General features: G+C 34.7%; 1 protein-coding gene across 1 annotated transcript; it reads left to right on the top strand.

Annotated features, from left to right (window-relative positions):
• Positions 1–1,617: 1,617 nt before the first annotated feature.
• On the top strand, positions 1,618–22,384 carry LOC134846683 (zinc finger protein 90-like). The gene is made up of 2 exons (XM_063864068.1): positions 1,618–2,690; positions 21,896–22,384. Exons 1-2 carry the CDS (start codon positions 1,734–1,736, stop codon positions 22,382–22,384), a joined length of 1,446 nt encoding a protein of 481 aa, XP_063720138.1. The 5' UTR covers positions 1,618–1,733.
• The last annotated feature ends 284 nt before the right edge of the window (positions 22,385–22,668 follow it).

Below are 22,668 nucleotides of genomic sequence, written 5' to 3'. Positions count from 1 at the left end.
CTTGGTTTGGCCAAATTTTCTGCGCCGCAGGCATATTTAAAAGAAAACAGGCCATAAAAGCGTTTTATAGCACTTTTTGAAAAATGTTGACCAAAAAACCGCGTTTTTTCGGCGGGCGCTCCCCTCTAAAAACTTGAATATATTGGCGCCTAAGGCGCCTTTAGACAAATTTTAGGGTCAGTCAGCCACAAATGGATATCTCAAAAAAGTACAAAGGGAAGACCCTTTGGGTTGGAATGGGGTCGATTCCCTGAGGAAGGAAGTAAAGGCATCCGTCCCCCCCTCCCCCCCCCCCCCCCGCTCACTCTCCTAAACCCGCCCCTGTCGAGGACAAATATTCAATTACTTTTTTGAAAATTCGAAAAATAAACGGTCAGAAAGGTATTTTAGTTTGCTTTTAAGTTCGATAACCCTAACCCTAACCCTAACCCAATACTCTCAACTTCCAAATAATGTCATTTCTTTACCAAGTTTCAATCGCCTATTTTCAATAGATGTTCAGATCGATGTTCGAAAATAAATAGAAACATGTGTTTATGAATTATATTACGATTTTGTAAAATCATTTAGCAGATCAGTAACTGTTAGTGAAGCATACGATGCCAGTTCAGATCTGGCATGTGGTATGCTTCACTAATCGAGAAAAGGTACAAGTAAAAACAAAGCCAGCTTACCGTTAAAAAGTCCAAACATACAAGAAAGCCACATTCAAGAAAGCGAGCCTAAGAACATAAGTTGCCACGCTTAAGAACAACAGAAAAAACACGATATAATGCTATACAAGCTCATGATTTTGGAAAAACTCTGCGCATTAGATACACTACAAAAATCAAGTAAGCTAAATTTTATATCACCAAAAAAAGCATTTGATACTTATGAAAAAGTCTAATATTATCATCAAAAAAGAAACAAAAATAATTGAGGAAAGCTTCAATTTATTTGAAAGTTTTTGTTCCGACCACTTCAGGAGTAAGTATGGTGTTATATTAAAGCTGCTTTACTGGTTCTGATTCATGTTTTTTTTTTCGTTCTGATTCATGCTTTTTTCTGAAAATGTGTTTTTTTTGTTTTTCAGCCTAATTTTCAGACCTAGTTGTTCAATCTAGTTGTTCTGGGAGCTGTTATAAAAATTATAGTGGTCGGAAGGTTCTTTGCTGTTTGCACAGCAGCAGGCCATTCTTTGTTCAGTTTCGTGTTTTTCTTTCGCCGCGTTGATGAACTGTTCAAATGGTTAATGTTAGATATATTCTTTTCTTTTATTACCGCCTCATTTTTCAGTTGGCCTCTCCAAGCACCGACGATTCAGATCCCAACTCTCATAAACTCCCAAGACCCCAAGTCGCATTGAATCTATGGAGTCTCGTAATCACCAGGAACAAGCGTCTCCTTGTCGCAATTTCTCCTGCAAAATATGCGGAAAACAGTTCGCTACAATTAGTGGACGGAAACAGCACATGCACATACACAGCAGCGGTGTGTTGAAGCCATTCGTCTGCGAGATTTGTAAAAGATCTTACACTCAACTCTCAAACCTATGCCGACACAAGCGAAAGCACAAACGAAAAGTAACTTGCTCTACTTGCGGCGATAGTTTCAAATCCATCAGAGCTTTTAACAAACACCGAGGCGGGTTCTGCATAGAAGAGTTACTGAACGTAGTACACCGGCCATCAACATCGGTAGTGACCACAGCAGCACAACGCTTGAATGTTTGTACTCCAAACACTCATTTCATGACAGGAAGCTGCGTCTCGGCTTCTGTTATCGGCTCGGCTAACGAGAACAGAGTTAAGAATCAACGCAGTTTGAGCTCCGAAGAGGAAGCTTTCATGCAAAGAGAAGAAATTTCAGAAGATACGAGCCGCCAGTCACTGATGCCGCTTGATTGGAGCAACCCGAGAAACCAGTTCGGCTCGGACCAGGAAGTCAAAGAGGAGATATCGGAAACAAGCGAGAGTCCAAACAAGATAAACTACGAAAAATGCGAGATGGATTTGATGGGAAATGAAAACAAAGACGAACAAAACAACTCGACAATCAAAATGGAAGCCGAAACCGAACTAATTGACGTTGAAATTGTAGATGATGCGAACTATTCGACTGAACAAGAAATGTTTGACTGTGACTCTCAAAATGGGCTAGCAGAGAACAAACATCATGTTTCCAACGGAACTTTGAATCAGGCTAAAAACTTTGGACAAGTCCAAAAATTTCTGCAATTTGGTCATCCGGAAGCAAATGCTCTTGACTCTGAGCAGCCTGCTTGGCTGAGCATGGAAAACGCTTCCGATCAATTTGAGCACGAGAAATTGCTACAACAACCTCAACTTGGATTTGATTCCGATGCCGGAGGGCAAGTATTGAATGTGTTCTCTAGAATTGGGAATTATCCTTTTTCTTCATCGTACTTTAGAGGTTTACTGAAACCCGCAGCTTCGCACGATTCGATTGCATATGCTTGTAATGTGGGAGATGAACCGTCGCCTCGTACCTCTAGCAATGAAAAGTACGTGTGCAAATTCTGTCACAGAGTGTTCCCTCGGTCATCTAATTTGACTAGACATCTCAGGACTCACACGGGAGAGCAGCCGTACGCGTGCAAGTACTGCAACAGAGCCTTCAGTATATCGAGTAATTTGCAGCGACATGTGAGGAATACACACAGCAAGGAAAAACCCTACCAATGCGAGGTGAGACATCTTTAGTCATTCTTTCCAATCATTAAGCAATCATTAATCATTCAATGATAGTCATATTAATCTTCAATGCTTATAACTTAAATTGACAACTTGTTTGACAACTTTGAGCTGGAATTTAGAAAATAAAAAACTGAAAGACGAATTATTCATTTTTAAAATAATTTTCATATATTTGAGTTAGAGCTGGAGTGTATAACTCATAGAGTAATTTCGGATAGGGTACACCGTCTGCTCGTCACGCTATCTTATTTTCGGCCGGATAGATTCGTGCAACTTCTTAGTCTAATACCGATCCTAATCTTACTCTTATACTATCTAGTCTCAGGTTGTTTAACTAGTCTCTGCTAGGCTCAATAGATCTAGGGTATACTGGTTTATTGCGGCTGCTGAAGTACTCGGGAGAGTCCAACTAATTTCTAAGTTAAATTCAAATCTCTCTGGTGCTGAAATTACAAGTAATTTCAGCACTTTCAAATAAGTGTATTGTTAGTTAGATGGATCATGATTGGTTAATATTAAATACTTTACATTGGTAAAACATTTAATTTATCCAATCATAAAATATAGTTTAGATCAGGTTCCACCCATCCGGGTTTTACAGAGTTTTTTAGAACAGTTCTTCTGTAATTCAAGGATGGATGATGGACGTTGGTATTTGGCGAACATCATAATTTTCTTCCGCTTCTTCTTTGTTAAAGAAGTTTCAGGAAGCTGGAGTTAGGGACATAAGACGTTGTGTTCTTCTTGTGACAACGACTGAGTCTCTGCAACAAAATCAATTCTGATTTCAGAATGGTTGGCTATGTCAGGTTTTTCTGTTCTTCGGGGAGAACTTCTTTTGTGTCTGATCTAGCTTGGGAATGGCGTGGAGATTGTGCGTGGAGGGGATGCCTGGTTACTCGGATCTGTACGTACACTTGGGTCATCGAGGTGGTCATTGGCCTAGTTCAATGAAGTCCTTTTCTGCGAGGTCAAGTCGTACTCTAAATCCTTTGAGTTGTGATTGTGAGCGGCATATCGGTTGTAGTTGGTCATTCTCTCTCGAGTGTAGTGGGATCGTTTTGTCTCTTGATGTTCGTCCTTGATGTTGTATTCTGATCTATGTATTGCATAATATAATTTACATTTTATAAAACTTTTATTAGTTTAATATTTTTTAATAATGATTTTAGTTAGTTGTTTTCACAAAAGCTTTTTGTTTTAGTTCGGTTATTTTGAAGAGTTACTCACCCTTGAGTAGCTCTTATTAAAATTAGGAGTGTGGTCACAAAGCGTGGATGTAGCGCGGTGGGTTAGGCCGGCTATAGAGCATGCTCAGGACGTCCTCTTCTGGTGGGTTAGGCCAGGAGTGGGAGTATGATTTCATGCGGTTTTTATGAGGGGTCCTGTTATGTGACAACGTTTTATGTTGGGTTTGTTGTGGTCTTTCTTATGTCTTGTTGGTTATGTCCTTTTTCCAAAAATCAAATTGTTTGTGGTATGGGTTTGTCTTTCGACTTTTTTGTGTTTTATTATTTCTTTCTAAGACTTTGTAATAGTCTTCAAAAGAATAAATTATCCAGTTTTAAACTGGGTTAATCCGGTTTGGGTACCGTTGGTTTCCTTTTCTTAGTCATGCTGTTATTCTATGATTTGTGGTATTTAGTAAGCTGCGTTGGTTAGTTTTGTTTAGTATATGATTCCTTTCCAACCGGGTTAAAGGAAAGTTTGAAACATGTTATTTTATGTTAGAGTTGTTGAGTGTGAAAACTTGAAACTGAAATTCATTATTTTAAACGATTCTTCGTGGGCGAGCTGTGCGAGTGTGGATAGAATTTCTGTGCGAATGAATAAAAATATCAAAAGGTTAGTACTGCATTTGCATTTATTTAATTTACTACATAGAATTTGGAAATTTACTGCTAGTCATGGGGGAATATTAAGATACAAATTTTCATCATAATTAGATTTACTGCTTTGGGGGAAAATTTTATAGATGAATTTACTGCATTGATATTAAATTTAGAAATTTATAAGTGTAAGAGATTAATAGAATTTTAAAATTGTTTGATGAAAATTGTGATTTTTATTGTTTCTTTTGTGGTTTTTGTAGGTGATTGTCGGATGAAAGCTAAAAATATAAGGAAAACATGAATAAAGAATGGTGAGTTTTTAATACTGTAATTAGTTAGTAATATTTACTTAATTCATACTTACCTGTTAGTCGTCGGGGAAAAAACCGTGGGGGAAGATGTCGTGAATTAGTTCTGAAGTTGTTAGTAATTTAGCTAAAATGCGGATGATATTTTTAGTTTGAAGCAGTGGCCAAAGCAATTGAAGTGCTTTAATGGTGGTTAGTTCTTCAGTGCCAACTGCAAACTCATAAGGTGTGTTTTGGATTAAGTTATATAATTTGTGATTAAATTTAGTGTTGTGGATGAATTCTAATATTGGGATTTCTATAGGTTGTACAAACTCGTGCGGGATAAGGAAGGGTCGGTTTTCGTCGGAGTTGAAGGTCTTGATGATGGGACAGAAGATGTACATTTGGGTTATGGGGTCGTAATTACGAAGAATACCATGAAGGTTAGTGTCTTTAATACAATATGTGAAATTTAGGAAATACGGTGAAGTGTATTTTGAATTGATGAATTGAAAACGATGGTGTGGTTGTCTAGAGGGTGTGTGTAGGTCAAAGTGATTTTGGATGAAACGATAGTAACTGTATGTATGTGTTTGTTTAGTGCGCAACATAATATCATGTGAGCAGTGCAAATCTCTTTCGTGTGGTGCAAGGAAATGAAAGGTTAGTGAAAAGATTTGGAAGCGCTCTTTAAAACTTTCGTATGCTTGTGTGTCTGTTAGTGCTTCTGAAATAATGTGATCATATTTACGGTCGAAGATGTTTAGTGTAAATACATATGGTGTCTTGATGAAAAATTTCTCGGTGATTTGTGGATTAGCGAAGCGATCGTCGTCTAAGAATTGATCTTGGTTAGCTCTGATGATGTTGTGATCGTAGTATTCTAGTGTATATTCATTAGCTCTTGGTGCAGTGTGTATTTTTAGTGATTTTTTATATCCAACGTAAGTAAATTGTCTAGCGGTTAGTGGTGTAGTTAGTCGATATAGCATGTCTTTATTTCGTTCTATATCGATGGAAGTGCTGGATAAAGGTAAGCAAAGAGGGTTAGTGAAATGATAGTATGAGGTCCAAGAGAGAGTGGGCATTAAAACGTATTCATCTACAAAGTTGCGTGTTTCGTTAGCGTCGTGAGGGGTGTTTAAGGTGTATTGTGGAAATGAGGGTAAAGTGATAGCTAAAAATTCTTTAGTGTTAGTATGCTGGGGGTGGTTGATGTATTCACGGGCTGTTCCTGGTTTTGCTGGGAAAGGATGGTTGGGGAATTTTCTTTTAAAAGTGCGGTAAGCTCTATTAGTGTTTAGTGAAGATATAGTGGATGTGGATGATGGTGTTAATGATTCAGTATAATTTGAAGAGGGTGTAGGGGTAGGGGGGTTGGATGAATGTGTAGTGGAGGAGATTTGGTTTATGGTCGGGGTGTTAAGGTGGTAGGGTTGTTGTTGGAGGGTAATAAAATTATCTAGCTCTGGGGAGATTCGGGGGGTGTCTGCAGAATGAGATGATTGGTCAGAATGGTATGAGGAGTAGGTTGGGGTAACTTGGGAAGCATAAGAGGGTGTGGAAATGATTGGGTCAGGGTTATTGGACAATATGGGTTGAAAAGGAGGTTGAGAAAAATTAGAAGGGTTATGAAAATTATTGGATGGGGATGGTTCTGAGTCGGCAAATTCATCGGGGGTTTCAATATTCGGGTTATTTAGCTGTGAGATGGAGTATAAAACTGAAATATGTGAGTTAGTGTCGGAATTCATGCCTGATGTTACATTGCTAGATGGAAAATCGGGTGGCGGAAAAGCAAAAAGTGGTATGATTGGGATTGGAGAGGTAAGATTGGTTGGATGGGAATTTGATCGGTGTAGTGATCCAAGTTGGCGGCTCATCGTGGGCTAAAAAAAATATTATTTTGAGATTGAAAAGCGGTGGTATGGGGTTGTTCAATAATTTGTTCATAAGTATTATCATCTTGTGATTGGTGTGTCATTATATGTTGGATGGGACTTTGTGATGTGGTGAGTCGAACATTTTGATTATGTGTGATTGCTAAATTTCGAAAATTTCGTGGGACTAGGGAGAGTGGATGGTTATGCGGTAGGGGTGGTAATTGTGGTGCCGTTGGCGTTATGTCTACATTGTTATGTTCTTCGTCGTATGTGTTTTGTCGTGTTGCTATTTTTGTGTTGTATTCTTTTATTTGTGCGTCTAAAAGAATTTTGTTTATAGATGTGGAAAAAATTCCAAAAAATCCTGCAAAGAGTATGCGTGCTACGCTTGCTTGTCTGTTTACTTGTGTGTGTATAGCACATGTGTTGTAGATTCCTTTTAAAAGTGAGAAAAGAAATCCAATAAAGTTAAACATTGCGTATAAAATAGTCAATTTTTCTAAGATGTAGTAGGGCCATCCTAGAAAATCAAGGATTTCATTCTTGAGTGTAACAAAACTAAAAATGTTAATTGGTGATATATCTTGGGGACGGTATTTTTCGCCGTTTAGATATATATAATCTTTAATGTCTTTAAAATATCCGCTATAGTCTTGCGTGTAGATATCGGCAAATCCTGCGGTTTCTGCAAGTTTGCGTAGATTTTGGTCAATTGATTGCCTTTGTATAGTGTCCATCTGTGTTAACAATTCTTGGAATTGTTGTGTTCTAATGTGATGTTGAATATCTGATTTTGAATAGATTCCTATTGATTGTAAGTCTATATTTGGGTTTCGAGCAATAGCGCGAATGCTTTCTGGTGAAAATTTTTTGAGTGGTTGCATTAATGTGGGGTATGGAGTGAGAAGATAATATTTATTTTCATCAGGGTTTAGTTGTACTACATTGTGGCTGTTTTCTGATCCACATGGGACTGCAGTATCCCAGAAATAGGTTCTTCGTGAAAGTGTATCCACGAAATGTACTTTATTCTTATAAAAGATAGGGATTCTTTTATAACATCGTTTATCTTCAAAAACGTATAGTGGTGATACTTTTTAGTACAAGTATAAAACCATAAGATGTTTCCTTCATAGTCTAAAAAATTTGATCTATTTCCTGATAATAAGTATCCTGCATAGGGTATTTTTAATACTGCTAGTGCAAGTGATTGTAATATTTGTGTTCGTTCTAATTCACATAGTTGGTGTAGTGTTTCTAATTCGGAGAGTGACATTTCTTGAAAAATGCGGCTAATTGTATAGTCTAGTTTCATATCTAGATGAATATCATAGTGGATATTACCGAAATATGTTGTATTCATTAGTGATAACTCTTGTAAGCGTGTGCTTCTGGTGTCATAAGGTTTTAGATGTCCACCAGGTTGTCCGTTGCTTTTTTCAAAATTTACTGGTATATAGGATGTTCCTTCGTTTGGAGGATGACCTGTGGCATATGGGTCAATTTTTATTTTTCCAGTGTTCATGTCGAATCCTTTTTCGTATTCAACTAATATTTCAGAGTATTGTGTTCTGTGAAGTGGATTCCTGTATTTACATGCAAGTTCTGTTTCTTGATATATTTGAAAACGTGTCAATTTATTTTCTATTTTGTGAATGTTTCGAAAATCAGTGCTTATTTTTCGTGATGGATTTACTTGTTCATATGGTATTGATTGTATGAAATATTTGTCGTGAAATTTGATCATACGAGCGTGTACTCTTGCTACTTGAAATGTTGTACATGTATCTTCGGGGAACCAAACAATTGTTGCTTGTGTTCTTGTTGTAGGGTCGCAATATCCTTGATCATTTTTACAAGGTAGTCGGATTCCTTGATAGATCATTGTGTTATCAGATAAATCTCGTGTGAGTTGTATTTTTTCGAGTTGTATTTTCCAATCGAAAAACATTATTTCTTGGTATCCTTTATTTTTCGTGTCTGCTTTGCAGTTTGATGGGTTATTTATACCAATGTGTGGTATCCAATGTTTATCGTGTAGGTCATAGGTTAATCGTCCGTGTGCGCCGTTATACGGGTATTTGTCGTCTAGTTTTATATGTCCTTGGTGTCTTTCAAGTTGTGATTGATGTACGGAGTCTGAAAAAACTTGAAAGTTAACTAACTTTCTTTCGGAGTTTTTATTTTGTGTGATGTTTAGTCTAAGTAATTCGTTTTTACAATCGTCGGGATTGAGATGTAAAAGACGTTCTATATTACTTTGATAGAATGATTCATGGTCAAGTCGGTTTTTGTTTCCGTTGGAGACTTGTGAACAATGTACTTTCTTTTCGGAAAATGTCGCTGTGAATTTATAACCTGTAACTGTTGTTGCTCGGGCTTTTGAATAGAGTGTTGCTATTACATTTGTGGTTTCTATAGCTTGTGGTTCTGTTTCACATTGTGACACTTGATTTATTGCATATTTGTGTAGTGTTTTTTGTTCATTTTCTTCACAATCGTAATGTGTTACTAATAAATCTTGTGGTCCTGTACAGGGGGAAGAGTTTATGTTTTGATTTGAGGTTACTAGAAAAAGGAGTTGGAAAAAAATTAATAATTTTAGAATATACATGTGTATGATAATCCTGAGTATGGGTTATAAAATGTAATGTAACCAATTGTGTTTTTGGTATATCTGTCGTATTTATATATTACTTCAGTAGTTATAAACGGTGGTGGTAGTGATTGAGCTGTTATATTTGGTGGGTTTAATGGGTAGGGATGTTGGTTGATATTGTTTAATTTAATTGTGATTTCAAATTTTAATTGTAAACTGTTTTGTTGGAGTATTTGAATATTGTGATCACGGATATCGTTGTGAATATCTTGGCGATATTGTAATCTATTAAGTGCCCAGTTATGAAGGCGGTTACTTTCTTGATGTTGTCCAAATAATGGTGGAGGTGCTGTGAATGTATTCCAATCTAATCTTAAAGGAATATTTGTTAATGATTGTTCTTGGTATCTTGCGTCGAGATTGTTTGGGAAAGTTAAGTTAAAAGGTGTCGGTGAGATTTGACTAATTGATGGTGTTGATGGGAGTGATAATGTTTCGGGTAGTGATGAAGATGTTGTATCTGTAGAAATGTCTATGGGGTCATTGGCTAAATTTGGTTCACCTTGTGTGAATGAATGTGTAGTCCAATATGGCAGTCGTGATGTTAGGTTTGGGGGGTTAAAAGGATTTTCTCGTGCTTGTTCAGATGTTGGTGTTGAACCTAAGTAATCTGAGGGTAGGCTTGAAGTGCTTCGTTGTGAAAAAAGTGTAGGAGTTTCTGGTGTGATACCAGTGGTGTTTTCTGGAGTGGTTTGTGATGGTGATTGAGGTATTTCGAAATGAACTCGAGGAGTTTGAAAATTTCTATTTCGACGGGGATGTATAATTTGTCTATTTATTTCTGTTGTGTTTTGGTTTTGACTTAGGTGTCGTATTCTACTTAGTTCTTGTGGTAGTGTTGGGTAAAGGTTATATGTTGGTTCACTTAGAGATGCTTGTCGTTGAACTGGTTCTAGTGGTTCAGATAAACGAGCGTGCCGTTCTTCAAAGTTGTATGGATTATCTTGAAAAGAAATTCGTGTAGATGTTTGAGAATTTTGAGTATTTGAAGGTGGTGTTGGGTTATCTTGGGATGATGTCGGTGAAGACTGACTCTGTGACTGTTGGGTAGCAATTTTTGATGGATTTTTGGGTTATTACTTTATTGGGAAGGTTTATGTTTATTATAGTATTCTTCCAAAAAAATAATTAGGAAAATTGTTGCTAGGGCAAATGTGATGATTGCTTTCTTTATACATTTACATATTGTCAAAATGAGGGATGATAAAAATGTTATGAAAATTACAAACAATAAAAAAATATCAGTTCTACTGAAAATTGTTCGTATCATTTAGACAAGTTGTTGAAATCGTACCTGTGGATATATTCAAGGGTTTTGGAAAGTTGAAGGAATAGTTCGAGAATAGTGTAGAAAATTAAAAAAATGTTACAAAAAATGATTAGGATTATTAGAAAAGATTCAAGTATATCAAAAAGAAATATTATAAAGGTTTCAAGTATTGTAAAAAAATGTTTAAGATTTATGAGTATTTTAGTAACTGATTGATAGAAGAGCATTTAAGAAATGATCTCTTGGTCGAATATTTTTTGCTGTTTGAGGCGATTTTCAAGTGTGGTCGGATTATTTATTAGTTTTTTGACAAGTGGGTTGAGTTTTGGAAAAAATTGTTGGGGGCAATTTTTATGGTGATCGGGAGGTCGTCTTTTTCTTTATTTTTGTTTGTCAAATGATCCGGGGTATGGTGAGATTTTTATACTTTAGGCTAATTAAAATGTGCATTTTGTTACTTTAGGCTAAGTTAACAAATTTGTTTTGGGGGTATTCGTGGTCTGAGTTGGGGAAATATTGTTGATCTTTGGGTTATTAGATAAGGGAGGGGTACGGTATTATGGTGATATTTATTTTAGTTGTCAAGTTGGAGTGGTTTGCTTATTTTTGACCTGGAGGTCGTAAAGTTATAGTTATAGATGTGCCTGGAGTTCTAGATTATTCGTCTAATTGATCTTAGTTTGAGTTAGAGAAAGTGGCGGATTGGATGAATCCTATTGGTCTATTTTGAACTAGAATTATTGCGTACTTGTGAGCATGTTATTTTGAAAAATTGAAATGAAAAATGTTACGGAGGTTTCAAGATTGTGAAGTATAAAGTTTAAAATTACTTTTTAAATTCTACTTTCTTTAATATTTTAGATTGGGGGATGAACATTTTGTAGTTTTTACGTGGTTGATTTCGGAGTCTTGTTGTTTTTCTATGTTCTGATTTGTCTATTCCTTCTTGGGGTATTATTTGTTCTGTCATTTTTCTATTTTTTCTTTGCTTTTGGGATTCTTTATGGTCTAGATTTTTTGTAGTGTTTTTGGTAGCGGTTGGTTTTGTGCTTTGATTTTCGGTGGGGTTATCATTTTGTTCTGTATTTTTCAGATGTGGTTCATTTGAGAATGATTTTTAATCCTGTGAAAGAATATAATTGAGTTAATTCGCGGAGTGCGTATTCTTTTGGGTAATAAGGTAATAGGTTGTTTCGATGTTGAACGATTTCTTTTTTGTTTGAGTCGGTAATTTTATATGTGACATCAGTGGGTCTTGCAATTATTTGGTATGGTCCTTTTCGAAGGGGTTGTAATTTTTTAGAAATTCCTTTTTGAGTATTACAATTAGGTATTAAAACAAATGTTCCAATTTTTAATTCGGAGGCTGGTGTAAAACGTGAATTGATTTGTTCATTAATGTTTTGTCTTTGTAATAACTTTTTTGTTACTTTTTGATAGATTTCATTGTGTTTCTTATCTCTATTTAAAATCCATTCGGTGTGTGTACCGGAGGCTAATTTAAGAATTTGTGGGTGATGAAAATGATCTTCATCGTGTGTATGTAAAAGTAGGTTATAACAAATTGAATCTTTATTTGGTTGACAATAACCTTGTGCGTTTTTATGGGAATTTGCTGTAAACATTATTGGTTTGCGTGGCTTTTGGTTAAAAACCATTTCGTATGGTGACATTCCTAGTGTTGTCGTAATTTGTGAGTTATATGCTAAGGGAAATAATTTTACATCTGCTGACCATTCGGTATATTTTGTATCATTTCCGTTGATGATACATCTAAGATATTCTTGTAATGAACGGTTCATACCTTCGACTAAGCCGTTTGTCCAAGGTGCGTGAGATGTACGTGGTTTGTGTTTAATGTTGTATAAATGACATAGTGTTATTATTTCATTATTTATGAATTCTGTACCGTTGTCTGTGACTAAAATTTCTGGTAGTCCAAATTTTGCTATCCAGTGTTCATAAAGTGTTGTATATGCGTAATAAGCGTTACAGTGTGGTACTGGGTTAAGTGCTACATAGTGTGTGAATGCGTCAACAATTACCATAATGTAGGAATTTCCTTCTGATGAGGGTGAAATTGGGCCTTTAGTATCAAATGAGATACGGTGATTAAAGTACAAACTTTGTCCTTTAAAATCTTGTTTTTGTGCTATTTGTTTTTGATTTGGGTAAGGTTTATTTAGTTGACATACTATACAATCATTGCATAGTACTTTTATCCAGATTGGTGCATTTAGGAAGTAAAAATTTTGTATAAAGTTTGAATATGTTTTTTCTGATCCAGAATGTCCTTTAATATTTTGAGTATGTGAGATATTAAAAGCGATGAGAATCATACTTAAAGGAAGACAGGGGACTGTGGATTCGTTTAAGTTGTACTCTAAAAGGTCTGTAGTTTCATTAATTGTTGTGTAATTAAATTTGCGAAAATATCGGAGGAGTGTCTTGTTGCCTAGTATGGTTGAATCTGCTTTGGTAGGTTTAGTTTTATATTTGTGCCATGATTTTAGTTGTCGAATTATTGGGTCAAGATTTTGGTATTGTTTTAGTGTTGAAATTGTAATTGTTTCTGTTGGAGGGAGAAAAATGTTTTCAATTTCGAATTTAGATAAGGGTATTGTATCTAATGGGTCATGGAGGTCGAAAACTTGATTTATTGTGTATTTGGAATCGGTTGTTGGTGGTCCTGATAAATTTATTTTATCAGTTAAATTTTCTTTTTCTATTAGTGGAAAATGGTCTTTTTTAGTTTGGTGTTGTTTTGTTCGTTTTTGTTGGGTGTTATTTTTTATCCAGTGAGAATATGGGATTGGTTTGAAAGTTGATGTTCCAAGGAGGTCAACTTCATAATGATTATTTTGACAATCTAAATAAAGTGGGAAATGTTGTAAACTATTTATTTGTGATTGTTCAATATCAGTTTTTACTGCATATTTGCATTCTAATCGGGGTGATGTTTCGTTTTCTGCAAGGTAGAATTTTATGTTTTTGGGTATTTCAACTGTTGTTTTTCGTGTAAGTAATTCAGGTGGTGTATTTCGACTTAAGGTATCTGGTAATGCAAGATTTTTTCCTGCAGTCCAAACTATATGTAAGTTTGGAAACTTCATTAGAATTAGTTGAAATCTGTAAACTCGGTGGTTTGGATTAGATTTCTGTGTGAAAAGAAAAATGATTGGTTTATGGTCTGTGAATAAAACTGTGGGATGTTTTGATCCAAGTATCAGAAATTCATATTCTGTCAGTGTATATATTATGGCTGTACATTCTCTCATTAGAGTTGAGAGTCGTAGCTCTGCTTGAGTGAATAATCGAGAATTTGCTGATATGAGGTTCATTTTATTTGTACCATTATGTGATTGTAATAGTGCTGCACCGATGCCAAAGTTCGAAGCATCGCACATTGCATAAAATGGTTGATCAGGGTCTGGAATTGTGTTTGAAATTTGTTCAGTTAAAAGTTTCTTTATTTCTTCGAATCGTGCTTGATGTTCTGTATTCCATTCAAAATTATTTTGTTGTCTAAGGATGTTGTAAAATGGTCGTAAATATAATTGCATTTTATAAACATATTTACTTAAAAAGTTTAACATTCCAAGGAATTCTTGGATTTTCTTTTTATTTGTTGGTGGTTGAAGTTTTTGAATAGCGTCAATGCGTGATTTCAGTGGAGTGATTGTTTTTCTTTCTATATTATGTCCTAAGAATTTAACTCTTGTCAAAAAGAAGTGTGATTTATCGGGTGCTGCCTTCAGATTTTCGTTCTGAAGTATTTGGTGATATTTTTCTAAAACATTGAACATTTCGTCTTTTGTTTGTGATTGCATAAAAACATCGTCTAGATAGGTGATTGCGTTTTTCTTGAGTATTAGTGGTCTAAAAATTTTGCTCATAAAAGCTGAAAATGCTGCTGGTCCTATTGATATTCCATAGAATAAGCGGTTGAATTCATATTGTTGGTTTCCGATAACAAATTGTGTTAAACGTCGTGATTGTTCATCTAGTGGCATTTGATTGTATGCACTATTCATATCGGCGGTTGTAAAGTATTTACCGTTTATTTTTGTTAAAATTACTTGTATTGGTTCGATGGGCCAATTACATTTGGATTCATCTATGAGTGAATTGAGGTATCTAGCATCGAGAACGATTTTTAATGATTCTCCTTTAGCTAGAATAATAACGGGGTTGATAAATGTGTTGCCTTTTGGTTGTTCTTCTTTGTTTACTGGTGATATAATGTTGTATTGTTCTAAAATATCGAGTAATCTGTTTACTTTATCATGTAAGTGAATTGGTACTTTACTTGCTCTCTGTTTTTTGAAAACTGCGTCTGGTTTTAATGGGAGATGTAGTGATGAACTGATTTTTCCAACATCGAATTTTGATGTTGCATAGACTGTTGAATATTTAATTAGCTGTTTGGCTAACTTTTCGAATTCGTCTTGTGTTATTTGTGAATGTTGGAAATTAAACATTGTTAAAAATTTCTGTTGGTCTTCTGTGTAGTTACTGATGTTGAATGTAGGCTTGAAATATGGGGTTTTTGTGAAGTAATCTGTATTTCTGTTTTCGTGATTTATTATGTTGTTTATCGATAATTCTTCATTAAGAATTGTAGATTGACAAATATCTAATAGTTGGAGTATATTATTTACACGATAGGCTTTTTCGTGTATTGGTGATATTGTGGCGTTGGTTTCACAATATCCTAAAAGTCCTAAAGGTAATGTTACTTGGTAAGGTGTGTTGTTATAAACATGTAAGGAAATAATATCTGAATTCGAATTTTTCAAATATTTTATTGAAGAGATTGTGATTTTGAAAAATTTATGAATAGGTTTGAATTCAAAATCTGACATATAAAATTTTTGTTTGTTTTGTTCTTTATCATATTGGTGAACTTGTTTAATTGAAAAATTATAGATGTTTCCTGATAGTGGTTTCAGGTGTTTTCTTTGTTGGTTAAATATCGGATAGAATTTTGAAAAGAATGGTGGTTGTTTATTTAATCTTTGAAAAAATGTTAAGGATGTTTCTTTTGTTTTTGTATATTTATCTTTGATTAATATTTTACTATTTAGTATGTTAATTGTTGGTATATACTTCGAAATAAATGGTATTCCAATGATATTATATTTAATATCAGTGATATGGAATATTTGTTTAAATGGCTTATTTAAAATTTTGCTTTGCTCCATTGTTCTGGTGGGGAGGAGAAATAATTGGATTTTTCCGTAGTTTATCAATGTTGATCCTTGTGCTGTTGCTAGTTTACTAGAGGTTTCAAGAGGCGTTAGCTTTGGGTGTAAAGTTTTTATTTCATTCCATGTGGGAATGTTTATTATGTTTGATTCTGCTCCTGAATCAATTAAAAAATCGATTTCAAGGTCTGGTGGTTGAAATTCTTTGTTTCTTGGGCTTTCTAAGAGAAATGGTATTGTCCAGATTTTTTCTTTGGGTTGTTCTTTTTGTATATTTTGATAGATGTGGTTTGTATTCAAGCATTTTGTTTTGATATTTTTATTGGTTTGATTTGTAGTGTTAATTTCATTCGTTTCTTGCGTTGTTGGTGTGGAATTTATGGGTGTGGCGTAATAATTTGGAAGAAATTCTGATTGATTTTCATATATGTGTGATGAAAAAGGTTGTTCATATATTACAGATTCATAGTCATTTTCGACTTTTATCATATTGATAGAAAGAGTGTTTTCTGTATCACTTTCTGAATCTGATGATGTACAGTTTATTTGATTGAGTTGTAACGTATCAGTTACTGTGTCATCAATACCTGGAGGGTCTGATGTTGTTTCTGGATTAGACTGTACTTGATTGATTTGTCTTTGATGTTTTGGTGTACTACTTCTGTGACGATTATTAGAGTTATTATAGTGATTATTATTCCGGTGTGGTGATTGGGAATAATTTCTATAACGATTATTATAACTTGAGTGTCGATTTTGTGAATTATTTCGCCATCTATTTTGATAATTGCTGTTTGGTCTGTTATAGTTCGATCTATTATATGAGTTATTCCTTGATCGATTGTTCGGGTAATTCTGGTTTCGGTTGTTTGAATAACTTCTATTTCGATTATAGGAGTAGTTTCTATTCCTATTGTATGATGAATTTCGTGATTGGTTGTTTGGATAGTAATTATTTCTTGATTGGGAATTAGATCTAGAAACATATCGTTGTGTATTTGAATTTGATCTGGAGTAGTTATTTCTACTATTTGGTCTATTGTAGTGATTTTGTGATGAATTTTGCGTGTTTCTTCGTTCTGGTGATCTTCCTCTATAACTTGAGTTATATGGGGATTGATTTCTTGTATAACTTGTATTGTTCGGAAGTGGTTTTCCGGAACTATTGTTGCTGTATACATTTTTGTTTGGTAGATTTTGATCTTTCTTCATATATTGATAGAATGACTTATTTGGTTCTTTGTATTTGTGAGGTTTATTTTGACTATCTTGCTGTTTTTGTCTACATTCGGAAATACTATGTCCGTATCGTCGGCAATAATTACACCATTTTTTGAAAGATGGTTTGCCTTTAAAGTTTGGGTTCTTTTCATAAATATTGAGTATTTCAGTGATTTTTTCAACGAGATCTGTGTCTGATTCTTGTATATTATTAATATTAGTGGGAGTCGTTTCAATTCTGTTAACGTATTGTAATTTTAGATTTTCCGTTTCTTCTAGTTTCATCGTGATTTCTGCTTGTTCTAGTTTGTCTACTAGTTTTCTAAAATCTAAATCGGGTTCTCGAATTGAGGAAGGATGGGATGCTCTCTTCTTTATTGCTATTTTTCTTAACTGTGGTGTTAAGGTCATCATTAAGATTTCTGTCATCTTTGTATTTTTATAATCGTGTGTATTTAGTGAATATGCTTTTCGAACTAGTGTTTCGATTCTTACTGCTAATTGCTTGATGGTTTCGTTTGGTAATCTGCGAATTTCATTACATAAAACTCTTTGTTGTTGTTTGTTTCTTTCGGAGTCAAACATTTTTGAAAATTCTTGTGTAAATCTTTTCCAGTTTGATTTTATTTCTAGAGGTAGTACTGAAAACCATTTTTGGGCTGCGCCATCTAAGGTTGTTTGTATCAACGCTGTGCGTCGATGTATCCAGTTTTGATGTAGTGGCGTGTTAATTGGTTCAGGTCCAATGTTTAAAATCAAATTTGCTGTTACTGCATTTAAATAATCTTCTACAGAGTATTCAGGGTCTGTTCCTGTGAAAACCATTAAAGGTTTGTTTGATGTTATTGATGATCCACCCATTAGGTATGGATTCATTGTCATTTGTAATGATTCTGCTGCATTTGGCATTTGAGAAAAATTTGAAAGTTGGTTTCTTGTTATTTTATGTTGTTGAAGATAATATGGGAGTGGTATTTCATTTTGCATTTGTGTTGGTTGATACGAGTGTGTAGTCATTGGATTTTGTTGTTGAATTGGTTGAAAAGATTGTGTATTAATTAGATTTTGTTGTTGACTTGGTTGTTGATGTTGTGCATCTATCGGTTGTGGAGAAAAATTTCTATGATTTGTACGTGTTTTCTGTATTCCTTGTCTACGATATTCTTGAGTATATGGTGCAAATATGTCTGGTTGTAAGAAATCATCATCTGAGGATAAATAATCCATTTGATAAGATGTCTGTTTTTTATTTTTATTTTGTTGAAAAAATGGGTAATTTTCACTGTGATCCTGTGGAGGATTTGTTTGGAAATTTATTGAATTAGGTTGGGTCATTGGGTTATCCCAGTTTCGAGATCTTGTATACTGGTTAAAATTTCTTCGTGGTTGGTAATTTGTTTTTGATGGATGTGTATAATTATAAATATGGTCTGCAAAGTTGTTTCTAGTGAATGTTTTGCGTGTTTTTGGTGGTATTGTCATGGGTCTGTATGTTTGGTAATCCATATGTGAATATTTAGGGGCAACCGAAGGTTTAACGGTTGATTGTAAGGTTACCTGTGTTTGTGAAGGATTTGTATTTCTTGGTGTTGTTAAGTTTGGACGTATTGGTGAAATACTTTGTTGTGTAGTTGTTGTGTGTACAATTTCTTCATTTATGAAGTGTGATGGTGTCTGGATATCTTGTTGAGTAAGATTCCTAGTTCCATTGAGGTTTTCATTGTGTATGACTGTAGAGTTTAAACTATTATTTTGTGTATCGGGCAAAAATGTATTATAGTTTAATGGTGTTGCATCAATGGTTAAGGGTATTACTCTTACATAATCTCTTATGTAAGATATTGTACCTATTGCTTGACTTGAGATTGACTGTGGAAAGCTTATAAATGCGGGATGAGACCATTCGGGGTCCCAAACATAATCTGATTGTTCGGTGATGGCGGTATCATCGTTCGAATTTTGGGGTCTAAAATTTTTTCTTGCTTGTGCAATTAAATCAATATTGTGTGTGAAATAATCTATTATGAACCATGCCAAAATTTTTTGTAGATCGTGTTTTGTATGTTGTGAAACGTCGTCTTTCGTGAAATTTTCTTTAATAATGTTTAAATAACTAGAGAGTAGTGTGATTTCATGTCGTACTCTTAAATGTTTAGATGTTTCTGTCGGTGAGACATTTGTTAATGGGAGTTCGTTTTCTAATATTGAAATATAACTATATATTATTGCGAAAACTTCATTTGTGAAAATGGAGTTTGCTCTTTGTGAGTTATGGTATTGGATGCTTTTTATATATTCTGAAAAAACTTTTGAAAATTGTAAATCAAGATCGTCTGTTTGAATAGTATATGTTCTATTATTATGGTTTGGGGAAGTGAATTCTATAGAGTAGATTCCATACTGTTGTGTTATGTTGCATATATCTTTTAGATAGTGATCTATGATTTGTCTTTTGATTCTTACATCTGGGAATTCTGTTTTGCATGGACTGATTCCGGGTTCAAATAAATTTACGAGTAAATTTTGACAAAATATGTGTTGTCCTCTATCAGTATCTGCATCTACTATAAAAGGAAAGATTTCATCATCATCTGGAGTTTCGTCACCTGGGGTGTGCGTTGAACTCATTTTTCCGTTCGATGACTGTTAATATGTAATTATTAATGTGTCGAATTGGTTGATTCCAATTGTATAAATGTACTGGTTTGTGTTTGTACTGCTTTTTTATTCTTCTTTTTCCTCTTTGTGATGAATTTGAGGTTGTTTCTGAGTCAGAAAAATATAATTGATCGTGAATTGGGCAATTTTTATCTATTGATTCTTTTAGTTTGTAAAGTTCGTCTAAACTGTTGGTTTCTGATTCTGAAAATGCGTTTCGATTTTTTGAAAATCTTTTTCGTGTTATTTGTCTTTGTTTCGTTATTATTTTTCTCTTTAGTGTTTGTCGTTTTGTGCGAATGTATCCAACTGTTTGTGTATGAGGTGTGATTACAAGGTCGTATTTTTTGTTATCTATTTCACAATTGTGTAAAACGATTGTTTGTTTATTTCCTAGGTTTTTAAATGACATAAGGTTTAGGATGACGGATGCAAATGATTGTTAAGTGAATTCTAATTGCTTAAACTGTTAGTCCTTACGATTTTTTGGTTAGCTTAACCTGGGTCTTTTTGTTCAGGGTTGGAGAGAAAAGTATATCGATTCCGGAGAATGATTTTTACTTTCTCGTGACTAGTATAAGCTAAGGTGTTAACTTACTTAATCTTACTTAGGGGTAGTGATTGTGTTCAAGGGTTGGAGAATAGTAAATCGATCCACAAGGTTCAGGTATAATTAGAACGCGAGTAGTTCGTTAGATACTATTTTAAACTTACTAAGTCTAAAATTTATCCTGGGTCTGATAAGAGGGGGGGTCAAGTGAAGGATGAATAACCGAAGTTCTTCACTGTTTATCCTAATTTGAATGATTAGTTTTGTTCAAAAATTTCTATTAGTCCTGGGTTTTTAGAAAGGGTTGGATAGTGAATCGACGTTTGAGGTCGTTAGACACTAATTAAGTGGGTGGGGGAGAACAAAGTTGTTCTGTTTGATCCAAGGATAAGCCTTGATGATCAAGTTTGAAATTTAATTAAGTAGAAAATGATTTAAGATCCAAGGATAAGCCTTGATGATCTGATTTTAAAATTAAGTGATTTTAAGTCTTAATAAAATTTTAAATTTGTGTAAAGGAAAGATTTAGTGTTTTATGATATTAGTGAGTTGATGATTGCTGTTATGTTTTAGGTGATGAAGCTGGAACAACAGGATGATTTATGATTACTAACCATTTATTGTCATGCTACTAATTTTTATTTTTATTTCTAATAAATATTTTTCAAACATGTTTTGTATAATACTGCAGAATTTAAGAAAACGATCTGAGATCTTTTTATCAATCGTTATTGTATATTATTAAATTTGTTTAGCGCCTGAAATGATTTTGAAGAATAACTTCAAGGTTTTATGTTTGCAAATGAAAATCTAAATTCATTGCCAGTAGTATTCTAAATATAAAAGTTTGTTCTGGCTTTTGCCGAACTATCATATAACTATACGGCAAGTTTCTACTTTGTCGTATGTCGTCTCTGGTTCGAGGTCTTCTTCCAATTCCGGGTAGTTCTGTTATGGTTCGGAATATTGGCTTTGATCTATTGAGTCGTAGAGACATTTCAATTAAATTATTGTCGTATAACATTTTAAATGTTTTCGTCTAATTTCTAATCTATTTTGGTTAATTCTAATCTAGTAAGGTCTTGTTCGAGACTTATGGTCGCACCAGATGAGTTAGAGCTGGAGTGTATAACTCATAGAGTAATTTCGGATAGGGTACACCGTCTGCTCGTCACGCTATCTTATTTTCGGCCGGATAGATTCGTGCAACTTCTTAGTCTAATACCGATCCTAATCTTACTCTTATACTATCTAGTCTCAGGTTGTTTAACTAGTCTCTGCTAGGCTCAATAGATCTAGGGTATACTGGTTTATTGCGGCTGCTGAAGTACTCGGGAGAGTCCAACTAATTTCTAAGTTAAATTCAAATCTCTCTGGTGCTGAAATTACAAGTAACTTCAGCACTTACAAATAAGTGGGTTGTTAGTTAGATGGATCGTGATTGGTTAATATTAAATACTTTACATTGGTAAAACATTTAATTTATCCAATCATAAAATATAGTTTAGATCAGGTTCCATATTGCTATAACTATCGAAGCAACGACACGCTTATGGAGTTGATTCAAACTTTTTTCCCTTTGAGAAATATGATTATTTCTCAAATAACATATTTCTTTCATATCAGGTGTGTAACAAAGCCTTCGGTCAGCAGAATAATTTGAAACGACACATGAAAAAGCACGAGCGTAGAAGCTCGAGTTCTTCCGCCTCCAACTCAAACCTCATAAATGCATCCGGTGACACCACGCCCGAGCTCTTGACACCAAAGAACTCATCAATGCGAACCCACGCGACATTCGAGGTCATATCGGGAGAAATTAGTCACAGGACACCGGCGATATTCCCAAGTGATATTGCCATTCAAATGATACCACCCACAGGATCCATCGGCGTCCTTCCCACGTCATCTATTTTGCCAATCATTGAAGGCTGTCCTTTCTCTCTTCCCCAGCTCGCAAGGAAGACGGTCATTTGTCCCAACCCGAGTGTGAATCTTGAGTCATCGCCTGAGTCGGATGTCATTTCGCATCCGAAGAGTCGACGAGACCGAGATGTAGGACACAGTATAGCTGGAAAAACAGATGTACCAGATGTACTGCTCGAAAAACAGTAGACGAGTCTGTCAAGGCGCAGTTCAAATGAGATCGGCTCTCGCAGATTCCACGCTACGATTTCCAGTTTGATCCAAACAGCGATTGCGGAGAGCTCACGAAGCTTTATGAACATATGTCCAACTGCTGCCGTGAAGTTTGTTTTCAAAAACATCAAATTTCGTACACTATTTGACCGTTTAAACCTAAATTAGATTCAGTATGTACATGAAAATTATTTTTATTGCTTTAAGGCATCATTTTTTTTGTAAATTAAGAAAGTCGAGAATCAACTTTTTAACCTTAA

The sequence above is a fragment of the Symsagittifera roscoffensis genome, chromosome 5, assembly GCF_963678635.1.
Source record: "Symsagittifera roscoffensis chromosome 5, txSymRosc1.1, whole genome shotgun sequence".
In the NCBI taxonomy this organism is placed as follows: Eukaryota; Metazoa; Xenacoelomorpha; order Acoela; family Convolutidae; genus Symsagittifera; species Symsagittifera roscoffensis.
This window is presented reverse-complemented; position numbering and strand designations above follow the sequence as displayed.